Consider the following 16,186-nt stretch of genomic DNA (forward strand, 5'->3'; position numbering starts at 1 on the left):
GCCACACTATACAGTATACATGCCACCCACACACACATACTCCACACAGCCCGCATACACACAGAAGAGAAGAAAGGCAAAGGACACATGAGTCCCCGAGGTCGGCTCCGAGAGTCGCCCCAGCTGAGTCGGGCAGCAGTGGAGGTCACTCGGCCTGTGCTGCATCCACCAGAAGAGAGAGGGGCTGGAGCCGCCGCCCTGCGGGTAGGCTGGGTGCCACATGGTCCCCTGAGCCCACCAGGGGTGAGCCCTGAGCATGGCCGGGTATCCGCCAAAGAAGCGAGCAGGGGGTGTGGGGCCACGCCTGCCAGGGCTTAGCCATTTTCTCGCCCTGCCGAGGCGTCTGTCCTGACGGTCTTGTCCCCCACAGAACACCACGGTGACCGAGGGCAACAGGACCATCGTGAGCAACAGCATGAAGGACAACCCTCACCTGCACTACTACATCAGCATCTATGCGCTGTCCATGGTGGTCATGCTGGTCCTGAAAGCTGTCCGAGGGGTGGTGTTTGTCAAGGTAGGTGTGGGGCCCCCCTCCGCTCCCCTCACGGCGGCCTGAGCCCGAATGACCTGCACTTCCTGTGCTTCGCCAATGCCCCCGGCCCGCTCCTCCCCGGCTGAGCCCCGGCCTCCGTCTGACGCCTTGTGCTCTGCGCTGTAGGGCACCCTGAGAGCCTCCTCCAGGCTCCACGATGAGCTTTTCTGGAGGATCCTGAGAAGCCCCATGAAGTTTTTCGACACGACCCCCACGGGGAGGATTCTCAACAGGTTTTCCAAAGACATGGACGAAGGTACAGCTCACTGCCTCCTCCTCCTCTGCTGCTGCCCGGGAGTCCGGGCCTCCGTCCAGCTGCTCCATCTGTCCCGCCTTCGATTCCCAGGGCACAGCGGCTGCGGGGGGCGGGGGGGCTTGCCCTCGGGGAACGGTGCTGTTTAGGCCTCTCCTCCTCGTTACAGCTGGCATCGGGGCTTGGGACGCACTGGACTTTTCCACCTCTCCTCTGTTTAGTCTTCACCCGAAAATGAGTTCAGGGGCATAACGACTTTCGGACAGCGGTAGCTGAGGTTCCAAAACATGTACTTAGCTTGCGGGCAGCAAGCTGGTCCTTGGTCGCCTCCAGCTTCTGACAGTTTTGCTGGAAGCTGCAGGGCCTGGATTAGCAACCGGGGTTGAAGTACTTCCTACTGCCTTGGCATTTATTGAGGCATCCTGGGTAACCGCCGTGTGTTGGCCGGGCTCCGTCTCCCGCTGAATGAAACACTCAGGGGTGGTTGCACACATGGCATACGGGGACGCTGAAGTCTAGAAAGGCTGAATGAACAGTCCAAGGCCACACAGATGTTAGCTAACAGCTGGGACGTGAGCCCAGAGCCTTTGGATCCCAGAGCTGTTATCTCTAACTCCTGCCCCACCTGAGTTGGTTTTCAGACGTTAACAGGCCAGAGTAAAGTCATGGCCAGGGCCTCCAAGGGATCAGAACTGTGATGATGTCATTATCTGAGATTTGCAGGAAAATAGTCAAGGGGACGGATAGTACTGGAGGGAAGGCACATGCCTGCTTCATGGCTGAGTCCATCCCTGGCACCACACGTGGGCCCCTGAGCACCACCAGGTGTGGCCCCAAAGTGAGCAAAGCAAACAGTAGGTAAGGGCTGGGGAGAGGGGCTGTGTTTGGCTTACAGGAGGCGCAGGTTCAATCACCAGCACTACACAGTTCCCTCAGCGCAGTGAGTGTAGCTTCCAAACCAAGAAAGTAAATAGCATTTCCCCCCCCCCCGCCCCCCAAAATCAGGAGGGAGGAGAGGAGAGCCCCTTGGAGATTTAAAAAAAGAAATGTTGATTACTAGAGAGACAGTTGGCAGAGCCTGGCAAGCTACCTGTGGCATATTCGATATGCCAAAAACAGTAACAAGTCTCACAATGGAGACATTACTGGTGCCCGCTCGAGCAAATCAATGAACAACGGGATGACAGTGTGACAGTGTGGTACTACAGAGAGATAGTACAGTGGGTAGAGCTCTTGCTCAGACTGAGGCCAACCCAGTAGCGGCCCCTGAGTGCAGAGCCAGGAGTTAGTCACATGATGGAGGGTCCTGTATGCTTTTAGCTTTTGTGTATGTTTAAATTTTTCCATAAAGACATCAGTCTTTTTTAGGTGCTGGGAATTTAACCCAGGGACTCCCACACACAAGACTCGTAGAGCTTACCCACCCCTGAAAGAGTTCTTAAATTTTAGTGCCAATTTATTGGTGTTGATCTTGCTATTGGAATTGGTACTGATAAGGAAAATAAATCTTTAGATTTATATTTCTTTTCCTATTTGGAGCTCTGTTTTCCAGCTATTTTACAAAATGCTCATCTTCCTTTGCAAAGAGAAGGCATGTTTAAAGGGTTTGTGCCACACATGAAGCAAAACAGGGCACGAGAAAGATCACTTATATTTCCTTGGGGCCAGAGAAAATAGAATGACAGGGTTTCTAGATTTTTTTCTTTGCTCGGACTGTTTTATTGTTACTGTTGTTTGTCTTTGTGCTCGGGGCTTACTCCGAGCTCTGCACTCAGGCATCACTCCTTGGTGGGGCTCCGGGGAGCATACGGGGAGCCAGGGAGCCAGCCTGGGTCAGCTATGCGCAATGCACGTGCCCTTCCCACTGTACTATCTCGCACCCTGCTCGGGCTGTTTAAAAGATTACATCAGGGGGCTGGAGCGATAGCACAGTGGGTAGGGCATTTGCCTTGCAGGTGGCCTACCCGGGTTCGATTCCCAGCATCCCATATGGTCCCCCAAGCACCACCAGGAGTAATTCCTGAGTGCATGAGCCAGGAGTAACCCCTGAGCATTGCCGGGTGTGACCCAAAAAGCAAAAAAAAAAAAAAAAAAAGAATAAGATTGCCAAGTGGAATTTTACGGAACCCCTTTCTGGGGGTTTTCTGTGTTTGCGGGTCCCGGGGTCCTGACACTTGTCCCTTTGCTGCTCCCCCAGTGGACGTGCGCCTGCCCTTCCAGGCCGAGATGTTCATCCAGAATGTCTTTCTGGTCTTCTTCTGCGTGGGCATGATCGGGGGCGTGTTCCCTTGGTTCCTCGTGGCCGTGGGGCCCCTCGTCATCCTCTTTGCAGTGCTGCACGTTGTCTCCAGGTAAACGGGAAGGGCTGCTGGCTTCCCGGGCAGGGATGCTGGCCGCCCCGTCGCCCTGACCGCCCGTGCCTTCTCCCCAGGGTGCTGATCCGAGAGCTGAAGCGTCTAGACAACATTACGCAGTCTCCCTTCCTCTCCCACATCACGTCCAGCATCCAGGGGCTGGCCACCATCCACGCCTACAACAAAGGGCAGGAATTTCTGCACAGGTCAGTGTGGGCGGGGGCCGGGGCGTCAGAGGGGACCCGACGTGCTGGCGTCAAGAGTCTCTCAGAGCAGAGCTGGGCATGATGCAGCACATGACTCGGAGTACTCGTGATCAGACAGTCTTGGCTTGAAAGTTACTTGTCATTTGCATAGGGGAAAAGTTTTTGTAAGGAAGTTTAATAGAGAAATAAAAGGTACTTGCTTAAGGGGTTGGAGAGGTAGGATAACAGGGAAGGTGCTTGCCTTGTCTGCAGCTGACCCAGGTTCAACCTCAGTTTCCCCATCTGGTACCCCGAGCCTTACCAGGAATGATCTCTCTAAGCACAGAGCCAGGAGCAGTCCTGATCCCCTGGCCAAAACCTTCCCTGTATGACCCCCAAAATGTAACCCAAAAAGAACCTGCGTTGGGGCTGGGAAAAATGGCTCCAAATTCTGGAATGCTTTATGCATTGCCTGCCATGCAGAGGCCCTCAGTTCAATCCTGGGCACCATATTGCGCCCCCAACACCACCAACTGTATCCCTGCTGGCTCCCAGGTACGTCGGGGTGACCCTGCTGGCCCTGGTACCATCAGTATCATTGGGTTTGGTACCATCAGTACCTCCAGGCCATACAGCTGGGCTAAGCGTTACCAGAAGTGTCCCCTGGGTCCTTTGAGCATTGCTTGGGAGCACCCCCCCACCCCACTTCCACACACACACACACACACACACACACACACACACACACACACACTAAAAAAAAAATAAAACTGACTTGCTTAGTAGATCTCTTTCAGAGCAAAGAAGACAGAAACACATGATTCATGTGTTGATGCTTGACCCTGAGTGGCTGTTTGATGAAATTGTGCAGCTTTAAAAAAAAAAACAATTGGGGGCTGGAGCAATAGCTCAGCAGGTAGGGCGTTTGCCTTGCACACGGCCGACCCGGGTTCGATTCCCAGCATCCCATATGGTCACCTGAGCATCATCAGGGGTAATTCCTGAGTGCAGAGCCAGGAGTGACCCCTGTGCATCCCCGGGTGTGACCCCAAAAGAAAAATAAATAATTTTTTTTGGACCGTTAAAGCTGGCCATAGCATGATACAACCATTTTATTTAGCCATTGTACTTTTTTTTGTTGTTGTTGTTCTTTGCGGTGCTGAAACCAACCCTGGGGCCTCACACGTGGAAATGAAGTCTTCCGCTCCTCAGCTAAATCCCTGGCTCCAGGCTCCGTCATTTTCAGTTCTGTTTTGGGACCGGCCATGAGGGTGGTTGTGTGACGCCCGTGCTCCAGCCGAGGGAGCTCTGGCCCAGCAGCCTATTGGAAACTTTCTTGAGAACTGTGTTGGCTAGGTCTGTGGTGTAAAGATACATAGTTATAAGATGCGAACTAGTTTAAGTGTGGTTCAGTCAAGGACTGGCTCAGTGAGCTGCCACCAGAGCCTGTTAGGGAGCAGGGTGAGTGCAGACTCGGGGTCCAGCCCCAGCACCCCATTATCCTCAGGCATCACCAGGTGTAGCCATAGATGCCCTGGGGCACCACTGGGGAACCACCTCTCCCCCCCACACCCCCCCGCCAGTAAAAGGCAAAAAGTCTGCAATGGGAAGATCAAGTTAAACAACTCAGGAAAGTGCCAGGGGATGTGACTCCATGATAAAGTTTTTCTTAATTTTTTTATGAACTTCAAATGAGGAACAAAAAAAATGTGCTGACAGTTCATATGTGTCTGTACACGTAAACTTTTTTTTTTTTTTTGCTTTTTGGGTCACACCCGGCAGTGCACAGGGGTTACTCCTGGCTCTGCACTCAGGAATTACCCCTGGTGGTGCTCAGGGGACCATATGGGATGCTGGGAATTGAACCCGGGTCGGCCGCGTGCAAGGCAAACGCCCTACCCGCTGTACTATCGCTTCAGCCCCCTGTACACATAAACTTAAGTGCATTGAAACACGCAGCTGACTGTTAGCCTTGGTTTGAACTGAGAGGTGACTTTACTAAACTTTCTCATTTTCCTCTTCTTTACTGCACATTCCTAAGTTTTGTCTAAAGAAAGAGAGGTGTTGGCTTGTTTTCCTTTTGCAGTACCAGGGATTAGACTGAAGTTTCACACGTGCTAGGCGGGCACTGTACCACTGAGCCACATGCCCAGCCCATGATTTTATTCCTGTGTTTGTGTGTATGGTTTGCGGGCCACAGCCAGCAGTGCTCAGGGCTAACTCCTGTCTCTGTGCTCAGAGGTCACTTCTGGTGGGGTTTGGGGGACCATATGGAAGCCTAGGATTGAACCTGAGTCACCTGCATGCAAACCAAACACCTTAGCTGCTGTACTAATCGCCCTGGCCCCTGTGGGTCACCCTCTTTAGTTGTGGTTCCAGGAGTCCGAAGTGGCTGAGCTGTCAGGACAGTACCAAGCACATGTGGCAACACCAGGGATTGAACTTGAGACCTCACGCTTCCAAGGCAGATACTCAGTCACTGAGCTCGCCCCCAGGTCTCTTCCTTGTGTAAGACTAGAAACCCCATGTCCTCCGAGTATGGGACACTCTGTGAGATACAAGTCCCCATCCCGTTCTCCCAGTTACCGAGAGGGGTGCTTATTTATCTTCCCTCCGTTCTAATTCATCCGAGCTGGCCCAGCGTCCAAGACCAAGGCTGGGGTTGTCTGTTTGCTCAGGGAATTGCTGTCTTCCTTCCAGGTACCAGAAGCTCCTGGACAGCAACCAGGGGCCCTTCTTCCTGTTCACCTGTGCGATGCGGTGGCTGGCCGTGCGGCTGGACCTCATTAGCATCGCCCTCATCACCACCACCGCGCTGATGATCGTGCTCATGCACGGACAGATCCCGCCGGCCTACTCGGGCCTCGCCATCTCCTACGCTGTCCAGGTCAGGCTCTGAGCGCCTCTGAGACCTTCCTGTGCAGGCCCGGGGGGCGGGGGGGGGGGGGCTGCTTGGGGTCTCTGCCCCTACTCACCCTCCCCTCCTGCGCTTCTGCTCATCTGCTGTAGAAGAGACAGGCAGGGCGTGACGGGGCAGGGGGAAAGGAGTGGCACGAAGGGGCGAAGGGGCTGCACTCTATTGGGTGCATGTTAAAAACAGGAGCTTTTGGGGGGCTGGAGTGATAGCACAGCGGGTAGGGCGTTTGCCTTGCACACGGCCGACCCGGGTTCGAATCCCAGCACCCCATATGGTCCCCTGAGCACCGCCAGGAGTAATTCCTGAGTGCATGAGCCAGGAGTAACCCCTGTGCATTGCTGGGTGTGACCCAAAAAGCAAAAAAAAAAAAAAAAAAAAAAGGAGCTTTTATTTCCTCTATAAAAAAAATGGTGTGGGTGTGTGTGTGTGTGTGATCTAGTGAGTAGGGTATTTGCCTTGCATGTGACTGACCTAGCTTTGATCCCATATGGTCCCCTGAGAACCATCAGAAATAATTCATGAGGAGCTGGAGCAATAGCACAGCAGGTAGGGCATTTACCTTGCAGGCAGCTGAACCGGATTCGATTCCCAGCATCCCATATGGCCCCCGAGCACCACCAGGGGTGATTTCCTAAGTGCAGAGCCAGGAGTTAACCCCTGAGCATCGCTGGTTGTGACCCCCACCTTGCCCCCCAAAAAAAAGGTGGGGGGAAAAAAAAGAAAGAATTCCTGAGTATCATCAGGTGTGACCCCCCCCCCGAAAGAAAAATTTATTTCAAGCATCCTGGTTTACAGTTCGTTTTATGATGGGGTTTCATGCACACAACCTACCTTCCACCACTGCACCCCACAACAGAGCATCCACTTCCCTCCAGTGTTTCGCACGCCCCCCACCACCCCTTTTACCCATCTTTGGTAAGCTTTGGTGCTATAGACCAGTTCTCAGATTCTGTTGTTTCCCACCATCCGTTACTCCTTTACTATGTCCCCATCTGGGAGAGATCATTCTGGTTTTGATTTCTTTGTTTGTTTCTGCTTGGGAGGCCGTACCCAGCCATGCTCAGGGGTCAAGGCCCCGGGTCTGTCTGCCTCATGCAGTCAAGTACCTTAACCCCACGTACCACCTCTGGCCTCTGAGAAGAGTTTCTCACCACTGTCGTTGGCCTTTTCCTTCTTGGAAACCTGGTATCCTCACTGTGCCTCTCTCCAGGCTCCCAGTTTTCAAATACTGTTGCATTCTATGAACCTTCCTCTCCCAGAGGTGGTTGAAGGTCTTTAAAGATCTTTAAAGGTCTTTAAAGAATAAGTGGAAGTTGAGCACTGATTAGGTAGTTGAGTTGAAGGAATTAACATTATTTTTTCTAGAAGTGATGGCAGTCTCCGTAGTTTATGGAGATGCAAAGTCAGGTACTTACTAGTGTAATGTTCTGGTGACTCTAACTTGTTTCCAAATAATAATGGAAGAGTGAGCCAGTTTTTCATAGAAGACTGCCAAGGAATTGTCAATATTTTGGTTTCTATTTGGGGAGCGGGGGTTCATTCCCAGCCCTGCTCTGCTTTCTACTGACTCGTTACTGACTCTGAGCTCAGGGATCACTCCTGGCGGTCTCAGGGGACCATATGGGGTGCTGGGGATTGGGTCAGAGAATGCCATACCCACTGTCCTGTCACTCTGACCCTGAGTGGCCTTTTTTTCTTCCTGGCTTTTTGGGTCACACCGGATGATGCTCAGGGGTTACTCCTGGCTCTGCACTCAGGAATTACTCCTAGCATTGCACAGGGAGGGGGGGATCATATGGGATGTCAGGGACTGGACCTGGGTTGGTTGCATGCAAGGCAAGCGCCCTCCCTGATGTACTATGGCTCCAGCCCAAGTTGCCAATTTTTTAAGGTGCAGGAGTTCACTTTGTTGACCTCTCATCTAGGTTTGCAGTTTATTAAAAAAAAAAAAAAGAAAAGAAAAAAAAAGAAGCAGCCAAAGGAAAGCGAGGAGATGTGTATCTTTAGAGACACCCAGCGGGGCCCCTGGTGTAGGCTGCCTTGGCTCCTGGGAGGGGGAGCGTGTCTGTAAATCTCACTCCCCACTCCTTGTGCCAGGTATGCGGAGGCGCTGCCATGGCTGGGGTCCACTCGCTTTCCTTCACTGGCCTTCCTGGGGGCTGCCCTTGAGTTGCTGCGGGCAGCCCTGTGTGCATGCGTTAGGGTGGTCAGGGCGGGTGCAGGCACAGGTGGAAAGCCCGCGCCCTGAGCCCTGAGTGGAAGGGCCGGGAATGGAGAGACGAGAGCAAGAAGGCTCTGACGCGGCTGGTACCTTCGGATTGTGGTTCCGGGGGCCTATAAGTATCTGCTAAGTGAAATGAGTCAGAAAGAGAGGGACTGACATAGAAGGACTGCACTCTTTTTTTTTTATTATTGGATCACCGTGAGATAGTTACAAGCTTTCATGTTTGGGTTACAATCTCAAAATGATCAAACACCCATCCCTCCACCAGTGCACATTCCCACCACCAATATCCCCAGTATAACCCCCCCTTTCCCACCCTCCCCCTGCCTCCATGGCAGACAATATTCCCATTACTCTCTCTACATTTGGGCATTATGGCTTGCAACACAGACACTGAGAGGTCGTCATGTTTGGTCCATTATCTACTTTCGGCATGCATCTCCCATCCCAGCTGGTTCCTCCAGCCATCATTTTCTTAGTGATCCTTTCTCTATTCCATCTGCCTTCTCCCCTCCGCTCATGAAGCAGGCTTCCAGCTATGGGGCAATCTTCCTGGCCCTTGTATGACTGCACTCATTTGTGGAGTATAAAATAACATAACATGGGGCTGGAGCAATAGTACAGTGGGTAGGGCGTTTGCCTTGGCATGCGGCCGACCCAGGTTTGATTCCCAGCATCCCATATGGTCCCCTGAGCACTTCCAGGAATTAATTCCTGAGTGCATGAGCCAGGAGTAACCCCTGTGCATCGCCGGGTGTGATCCAAAAAGCCAAAAATAAGTAACATAATGTGAGGCTGACACCCAAGAACAGTAGACACAAGGGCCAGGAAAATTGCCCCATAGTTGGAAGTCTGCCTCATGAGCGGGGGGAGAAGGCAGCTGGAATAGAGAAGGGATCACTAAGACAATGATGATTGGAGGGATCGGTCGGGATGGGAGATGTGTGCTGAGAGTAGATAAAGGACCAAATGTGATAGCCTCACAGTATCTGTGTTGCAAACCAGAATGCTCAAAAGTATAGAGAGAGTATGGGAGAAACTGTCTGCCAGGGAGGCAGGGGAAGGGTTAGAAAGGGGAGTATATTGGGAAGATTGGTGGTGGGGAATGTGCCCTGGTGGAGGGATGGGTGTTGGATCATTGTATGATTGTAACCCAAACATGAAAGCTTGCAACTGTATCTCACAGTGATTCAATAAAAATAAATAAATAAATAAATAAATAAATAAATAAATAAATAAATAAATAAATAAATAAATAAAGAGAATGTCTCGGTACCACTGTTGTCTGCGCCCAGCTGGTTCCTACAGGAACCTGCTCTGGTCCCCTGCAGGGGGAAGTTTTCGGCTTGTGCCTGGGTGTAGTGATGACACTCTCATGGAGCTTTGTTTTCTGTCACCAGTTAACCGGGCTGTTCCAGTTCACTGTCAGACTGGCCTCCGAGACCGAAGCTCGCTTCACGTCCGTGGAGAGGATCAACCACTACATCAAGGTCGGGCTGCCACAGGGCGTCTTCCTGGGCTGGGCCGCCCCCACCCCGAAGGCCATGGTGGCGTGGCAATGTCCAAAGCCCTTGTTTCCTTTGCTCTTCTTGGGTGCAGGCGGGCCCAGCAGTCTCCCCAGTAGAGGTGGCAGGGGAGAGAGAATAGCATGAAGGTTTCTGAACGTGTTTGTGAATTATGCCTGGTGAAGAGCTTCGGTTCCAAGCTGAAGAGATAGCACAGTGGGCAGAGCATTTGCCGTGCATGCAGTAGACCGGGCGCCAATATATGGTCCCCGTGAGACCCGCCAAGATTTATTCTTGAGCACAGAGCAAAGAAGTAAGCCCTGAGAACCTCTGGATATGCCCCTCAAAACAAACAAAAAAGAACTTCAGTTCATCAGCCAGTTTCCAGAACCTTCATAATCTTGTTATTTTGGTTCAGACAACAAATTTAACACTTGCCTGTGATTGGTTTTGTTTTGGGGTTGGGGCCTGCTTGTACCCGGTGGTGCTCAGGGCTCTGTGCTCAGGGATCGCTCCTGGCAGGCTTGGGTGCCAGGGATTGAGCCCAGATCAGCCATGTGCGAGAGAAATGCACTGCCTGCTGTACTGTCGCCATGGCCCCTACTGAGACTGTTTAAAGACGGGCCCTGCCCTCTGTCCCTCTGAACTCCTTCTAAGTTGTTTCTTAGGAAGTTGGAGACAGTACAGGGGTTAAGGCGTTTGCCTTGCCCACGGCTGCCCCAAGTTTGATCCCTGGTACCACATATGGTCCCTCAAGCACCACCAGGAGCCCGAGAACAGAGCCAGGAGAAAGCCCTGAGCACATCCAGGTGTGACCAAAAAACACAAAAGAGGCACTAGCTTTGCCCACAGATGACCCCAGGTTGATCCCTGAGCACTGCCAGTATGGCCTCCTCCCGCTACTCCACCCCCAACCCCAAAGAAAGGTGTTTCCTACACGTATCATGATTGTTCTAGAAAGGACGGCAGAGAGCTGGTCCCCGGCGTGGTTCTGTAAGCCTCTGCCCAGCGCTGTGGCTGATTCCAGGGTGTGTATGACCATGTGTGATGTAACAGCGCCCGGGTCGGTCTCTGGCCGCTGCTGGTCATAGCCAGCCCACAGCTCACGACCTGCCAGGCCTCCCCTGGTCCCCGGCCCCCCTCAGCGTCTCCCCACCCTGCAGAGCGCTGCGCTCCTTGTCCCACACCTGAAAGGCTGCGTGTGCCCCAAGACCAGTCACCAGAGAGAAGTTCCTGGGTCGCATGCAGCAGTGCTCAGGGGATACTACCTGGCTCTGCGCTCAGGGATCACCTCTGGCGGTGCTCCAGGGACCCTATAGGATGCCGGGGATTGAACTCAGGGTTGGTCGCACGCAAGGCAGATGCCCTCCCTGATGCTGTACTGTCATTCTGGCTCCTCACCAGAGGGTTCTAAACCCTGTCAGGCTGGAGAGGTAGCGCAGTGGTAAAACTCCTGCCCCACAGGTTGGCCTCTGGTTCGAGTCCCACCCCACCTCAAAATATTGCAAGAAAATAAAACTGTTGGAAACAGATTTTACCCAAGCAGTTGTGTGAAACTTAGCAAATTGGAAGCTGGTCTCTATTTCTATTTGACCCAAACGCTTCGCCACAATTTACCTGGGAGCACCCGGAGAGATGTGACATGCCCACCTCACACAGCCGTTAGTGCTCAGACTGGGCCCAGGGTCTCCATTTTCTCCAAGAGCTCCAGAATCTGAGGTTCAATGAATATCAGTTTCTTCGTTTCTTTCCCTTGGGTTTAAGACAAGTGGTTTCCCAAATGATGGAATTCAGCCTCCAGGGGGATATTTTTCAAAGAATTCCTGCCAACCTGCTGTTGAAGAGAGATGGAGGGCTTCGTGCTCCAAGCCTGGCCTCCGGGGCAGCTTGGCGAGAGAATTCCTTAAGACAGAAATGGTCCCAGGAACGGAGCAATCATACAGGGGGGAGAGCATTTACCTTGCTCACAGCCAACCTGGGTTCAATCCCCAGCAGCCTGTATGGTGTGGAGTAATTCCTGAGTAACTCCTGAGCATGTCAAGTGTGGCCCAAAATCCAAAAAAAAAAAAGGAAAAGAGAAAAAAAAAAACAGAATCAGTGTCGAGGCTGCAGCCCTCCCTGCAGTGCTTAGTAGACCCTGGAGACTCCAGGTGGAAATGTGGTGCTGTCTCTGTCAGGGTTGTCTAGGTTTGTTTGCAGCACCCCTCGAGGCTGTTGGGGATCTAACCAGCCCCTTCTCTCTCCGCAGACGCTCTCTCTGGAAGCACCTGCCAGGATTAAGGACAAGGCTCCTTCCCCTGACTGGCCCCAGGAAGGAGAGGTGACCTTTGAGAATGCGGAAATGAGGTACCAGGAAAACCTCCCCCTGGTCCTGAAGAAAGTGTCCTTCACCATCAAACCAAAGGAGAAGATTGGCATCGTGGGCCGGACGGGATCAGGTAATCGTGTGTGTGTGTGTGTGTGTGTGTGTGTGTGTGTGTGTGTGTCTGTGTCTGTGTCTGTGTGTGTGTCTCTGTGTGTGTGTCTGTGTGTGTGCGCATGCATGTGTGCAAAGGCCTTTCTGCAGACACCTCGAGTATGTGTGTGTGTCCCTGTCCGCATACACACACCTCCAAGCTGCTCTGGCTGAGGCCAGAGACCCTGACTTCCTCTTCACTGACCTTTGCTCTCTTACCGTGCCACCTAGCTCGCCGTGCCACGAGGAACCAATGTCTTGGGTCTTTGTGAAACCAACATTTTTTTTTCTCTTTTTTAAAAAAGTTTATTTATTTATTTATTTATTTAAATTTTTATTAGTGAATCACCGTAAGATACAGTTACAAACTTATGAACTTTCACGTTTGCATTTCAGTCATACAGTGATCATTTATATCCCTCCACCAGTGCCCATTCTCCTCCACCAATGATCCCAGTATCCCTCCCACCACCCCCACCCCAAACCCCCACCACTCCACCCTGTCTCTGCGGCAGAGCATTCCCTTTTGTTCTCTCTCCGTTTGGGTGTTGTAGTTTGCAATAAAGGTATTGAGTGGCCATCATGTTCAGTCTATACTCTACTTTTGGCACGCAGCTTTCAACCCGAGTGGGGTCCTCCCAAAATTCTCTACTAGGTGTTCCCTTCTCTGTCTCAGCTGCCTTTTCCTCCAGCATGTGAGGCCAGGTAAAACCAGCTTTTAAGTTTACTTTGTCAGCCCTGCTTTCACGACATTTTTTCTTTTTCTTTTTTTTGGGGGGGCCTCTTTATTCTTTTATTATTATTATTACTATTATTATTATTTTAAATTTGAATTTTATTGAATCACCATGTGGAGGGTTACATAGTTCTCAGGATTATGTCAGTTATACAATACTCAAACACCCTTCCCTTCACCCGTGCCCATATTCTATCACCAACCACCCCATTATACCTCCCGCTCCCTCACGCCCCCCCAGTCCCTGCCCTTGTAAGTGATAAGTTTCACTTCGTTTACGCTTTATCTTGGTTACAGTCCATGTTTCAACACATAACTCACTATTGTTGCTAGGGTTTCCCCCCAAAAAAGAAAAGACAGTCCCACTGTCAAGGAAGCATTTGATGGCTCTCCATTGCTGAGAATGTAGAGATATTAAGTCTTTTTCTTTTCTATTTTTTCCCCCCTCGTCCCGAGCCACCGAGATCACGCCTGTTTAGTAATCACCACGCTACCTGACAAAGGGAAAACAAACCAAAAAAGATGGTTATTTCCCGTCATCAGCCGGCGTGGGGCTCTGGCTTAGTTGATAGTCTGGTAGAATGTCTGCAAGCAGTTTCTGGAACCAAAAGTGATACGCTGGTATCGGCCCCGGCTCGAGATTCCACCAGCGTCCCGCTGTTCCAAGTACATAATAATTTATTCCCTTGTATCCCATTCCCACGCCATCAGGTCCGTGTCAGCTTAATGGACATCATACTATGGTTAACGCCACGCCGCGTTTCTTCCCGAGAAAGAAGGATATTTCTTTTCAGCCGGCGTGGGGATATGGCTTAGTTCAGTCTATAGAGATGGCTACCACTTTGGTAGCCTTCAATATTTCAGCAAAAGACTTACTATTCTTGTTAGGATTTCCCACCAAAGTCTGACCCGTTAAAAAGGAACCATTTCATATTGGTGATGATTAAATGACAATAGGTTGCGCGGCCATGGCAGCGGCCTCGCGGCTTTGAATTTCTGTATAAAGTCCAGGGAAAGTACAGCCAGAAATTACACGTCGCTACAAACTTTAACCCTATTATGGTCCCCCCAAAGTCCAACCCATTACAAAGGAACCATTTCATATTGCTGATGATTAGATGACATTAGGCTGCCGCGGCCACGCGGTTATGGGTTTCTATATAAAGTCCAGGGAAAATTCTGCCTAAAATTCTATCGCTACAATCTTTTACCCTTCAACAAAAAACTCAGTACTATTGTTTGGAGTTTCCCCCCACGGTAAGCCCTGCTAAAAAGGAACATTTACACGTTGCTGACAATCAAGAGATATTAGGTCGCGCGCGGTTTTGGATTTCTATATGAAGTCCAGGGAAAATTCTTTTGGTAATTGCATCACTCGCTGGCAGCGCCTGGGCCAGTAGCTCCGAGCACACAGTTTGGAGGCATTTTGGGGGCACCGCTCGTGTCCAAAGTGGTTCAGTTGCCTCCGGGGTCGATCTCGCGCGGGGCTGGAAAGGAGCATCCCCACATGGCTCTGTGCTTAAATGTCGGCCGGCACAGGGCGGATCCAGAAGTCCCGCCCCATCGGCTTTCCCGGGCTTCCTGCATAGTCTAAAAACCGGCTATTGCCTCGCTGCGTTCAAAAAGAAAGAGTTGAGAGAGAAAAGACCATACCCCGCGGGCAGCGCCTGGGCCAGAAGCTCCGAGCACACAGTTTGGAGGCATTTTGGGGGCGCCGCTCGTGTCCAAAGTGGCTCAGTTGCCTCCGGGGTCGATCTCGCGCTGGGCCGCAAAAGGCTTTCACGACATTTTTCTAGTCATAGAAGTATTCCTTCAGGGGCCGGAGCGATAGCACAGCAGGTAGGGCGTTTTCCTTGCACTCGGCCGACCCAGGTTTGATCCCCGGCATCCCATATGGTCCCCCAAGCACCACCAGCAGTAATTCCTGAGTGCAGAGCCAGGAGTAACCCCTGAGCATCGCTGGGTGTGACCCAAAAAAAGCAAAAATAAATAAATAAATAAATAAATAAATAAATAAAGAAGTATTCCTTCAGGGCCAGAGAAGTACTATAGGGGCTAAGGTATTTGCCTTCTGCGTGGTGGATCAGTTCCTCATACTGCATGGTCCTCACACTGTTACTTTTGCCTTCTGAAAAAGTGCCTTGGGACCGAGAAATGGCTCAGTGGGGAGTGCATGTTGTGCAGGCAGAAGGCCTGGGTTCGACCCCTGGCACTGTGTGATCCCCTGAGCATTGCTGACAGTGATCCCCCGATATCACCAGTGAGGTCAGTAATGATAACAAGGGCTGGGGAGATGGTACAACGGGTAAGGCGCTTGCCTTGCACACAGCTGACCCGGGTTGGATTCCTGGCACCCTATACAGTCACCTGAGCCCCACTAGGAGTGATCTATGAGTGTAGACCCAGTAAGACATCAACACAACTGAGTGTGGCCCAAAACCAAAAATATATATATTAATGTTAATAACACTTATATGCCTTTTGGGACCTGGCCAGCAAGAATTATACAAATCTCTTATTTTTCTGACCAGTGAAATTGGTATGAAGAAGGGATGTTATTTCCTAGAAGAAATAATTAATTTCATACTAAAATAAGACACTGTTTCTAGATTTTATTTTTGTCATTTTTGGGCCACGCCCAGGGTACTCAGGGCTTATTTCTGGCTCTGCGCTCAGGGATCACTCCTTGCTCTTCGCGCAGTGCTCAGGGGGCCAAGTGCGGTGCCAATATTGAACCAGGCTCAGCCATGTAACTTTAGCCAAGACAGTTGCTGTAACTTTTGCAAAGACAGTTGCCGTAACTCCTGTACTGTCTCTCTGGTGCACTTCTGGATTTTTTTTCACATCAGAAAGAATGTTAGCCAGGGGGCTGGAGTGATAGTACAGTAAATGGGGTGCCTGCCATGTACACAGCCAACCAGGGTTCAATCCCAGCACCACGTGTGGTCCCCTGAGCCTGTCAGGAGTGACTCCTTAGCACAGAGCCAGGAATAAGCCCTGAGCACTGCCAGGAATGGATCAA

General features: G+C 51.3%; 1 protein-coding gene across 3 annotated transcripts in view; it reads left to right on the forward strand.

Moving 5' to 3' along the window:
- ABCC5 (ATP binding cassette subfamily C member 5) overlaps positions 1 to 16,186 on the forward strand; it is a 106,606-nt gene that overhangs the window by 75,461 nt on the left and 14,959 nt on the right. For all 3 annotated transcript variants that reach the window (XM_055129719.1, XM_055129720.1, XM_055129721.1), the window contains 7 exons: positions 371 to 517; positions 662 to 791; positions 2,986 to 3,139; positions 3,220 to 3,348; positions 6,028 to 6,214; positions 9,869 to 9,958; positions 12,222 to 12,411. In XM_055129719.1, coding sequence (XP_054985694.1) covers positions 371 to 517; positions 662 to 791; positions 2,986 to 3,139; positions 3,220 to 3,348; positions 6,028 to 6,214; positions 9,869 to 9,958; positions 12,222 to 12,411 — 1,027 coding nt within the window. The remainder of the gene's footprint in view (positions 1 to 370; positions 518 to 661; positions 792 to 2,985; positions 3,140 to 3,219; positions 3,349 to 6,027; positions 6,215 to 9,868; positions 9,959 to 12,221; positions 12,412 to 16,186) is intronic.

The sequence above is a fragment of the Sorex araneus genome, chromosome 2, assembly GCF_027595985.1.
Source record: "Sorex araneus isolate mSorAra2 chromosome 2, mSorAra2.pri, whole genome shotgun sequence".
Taxonomy (NCBI): Eukaryota; Metazoa; Chordata; class Mammalia; order Eulipotyphla; family Soricidae; genus Sorex; species Sorex araneus.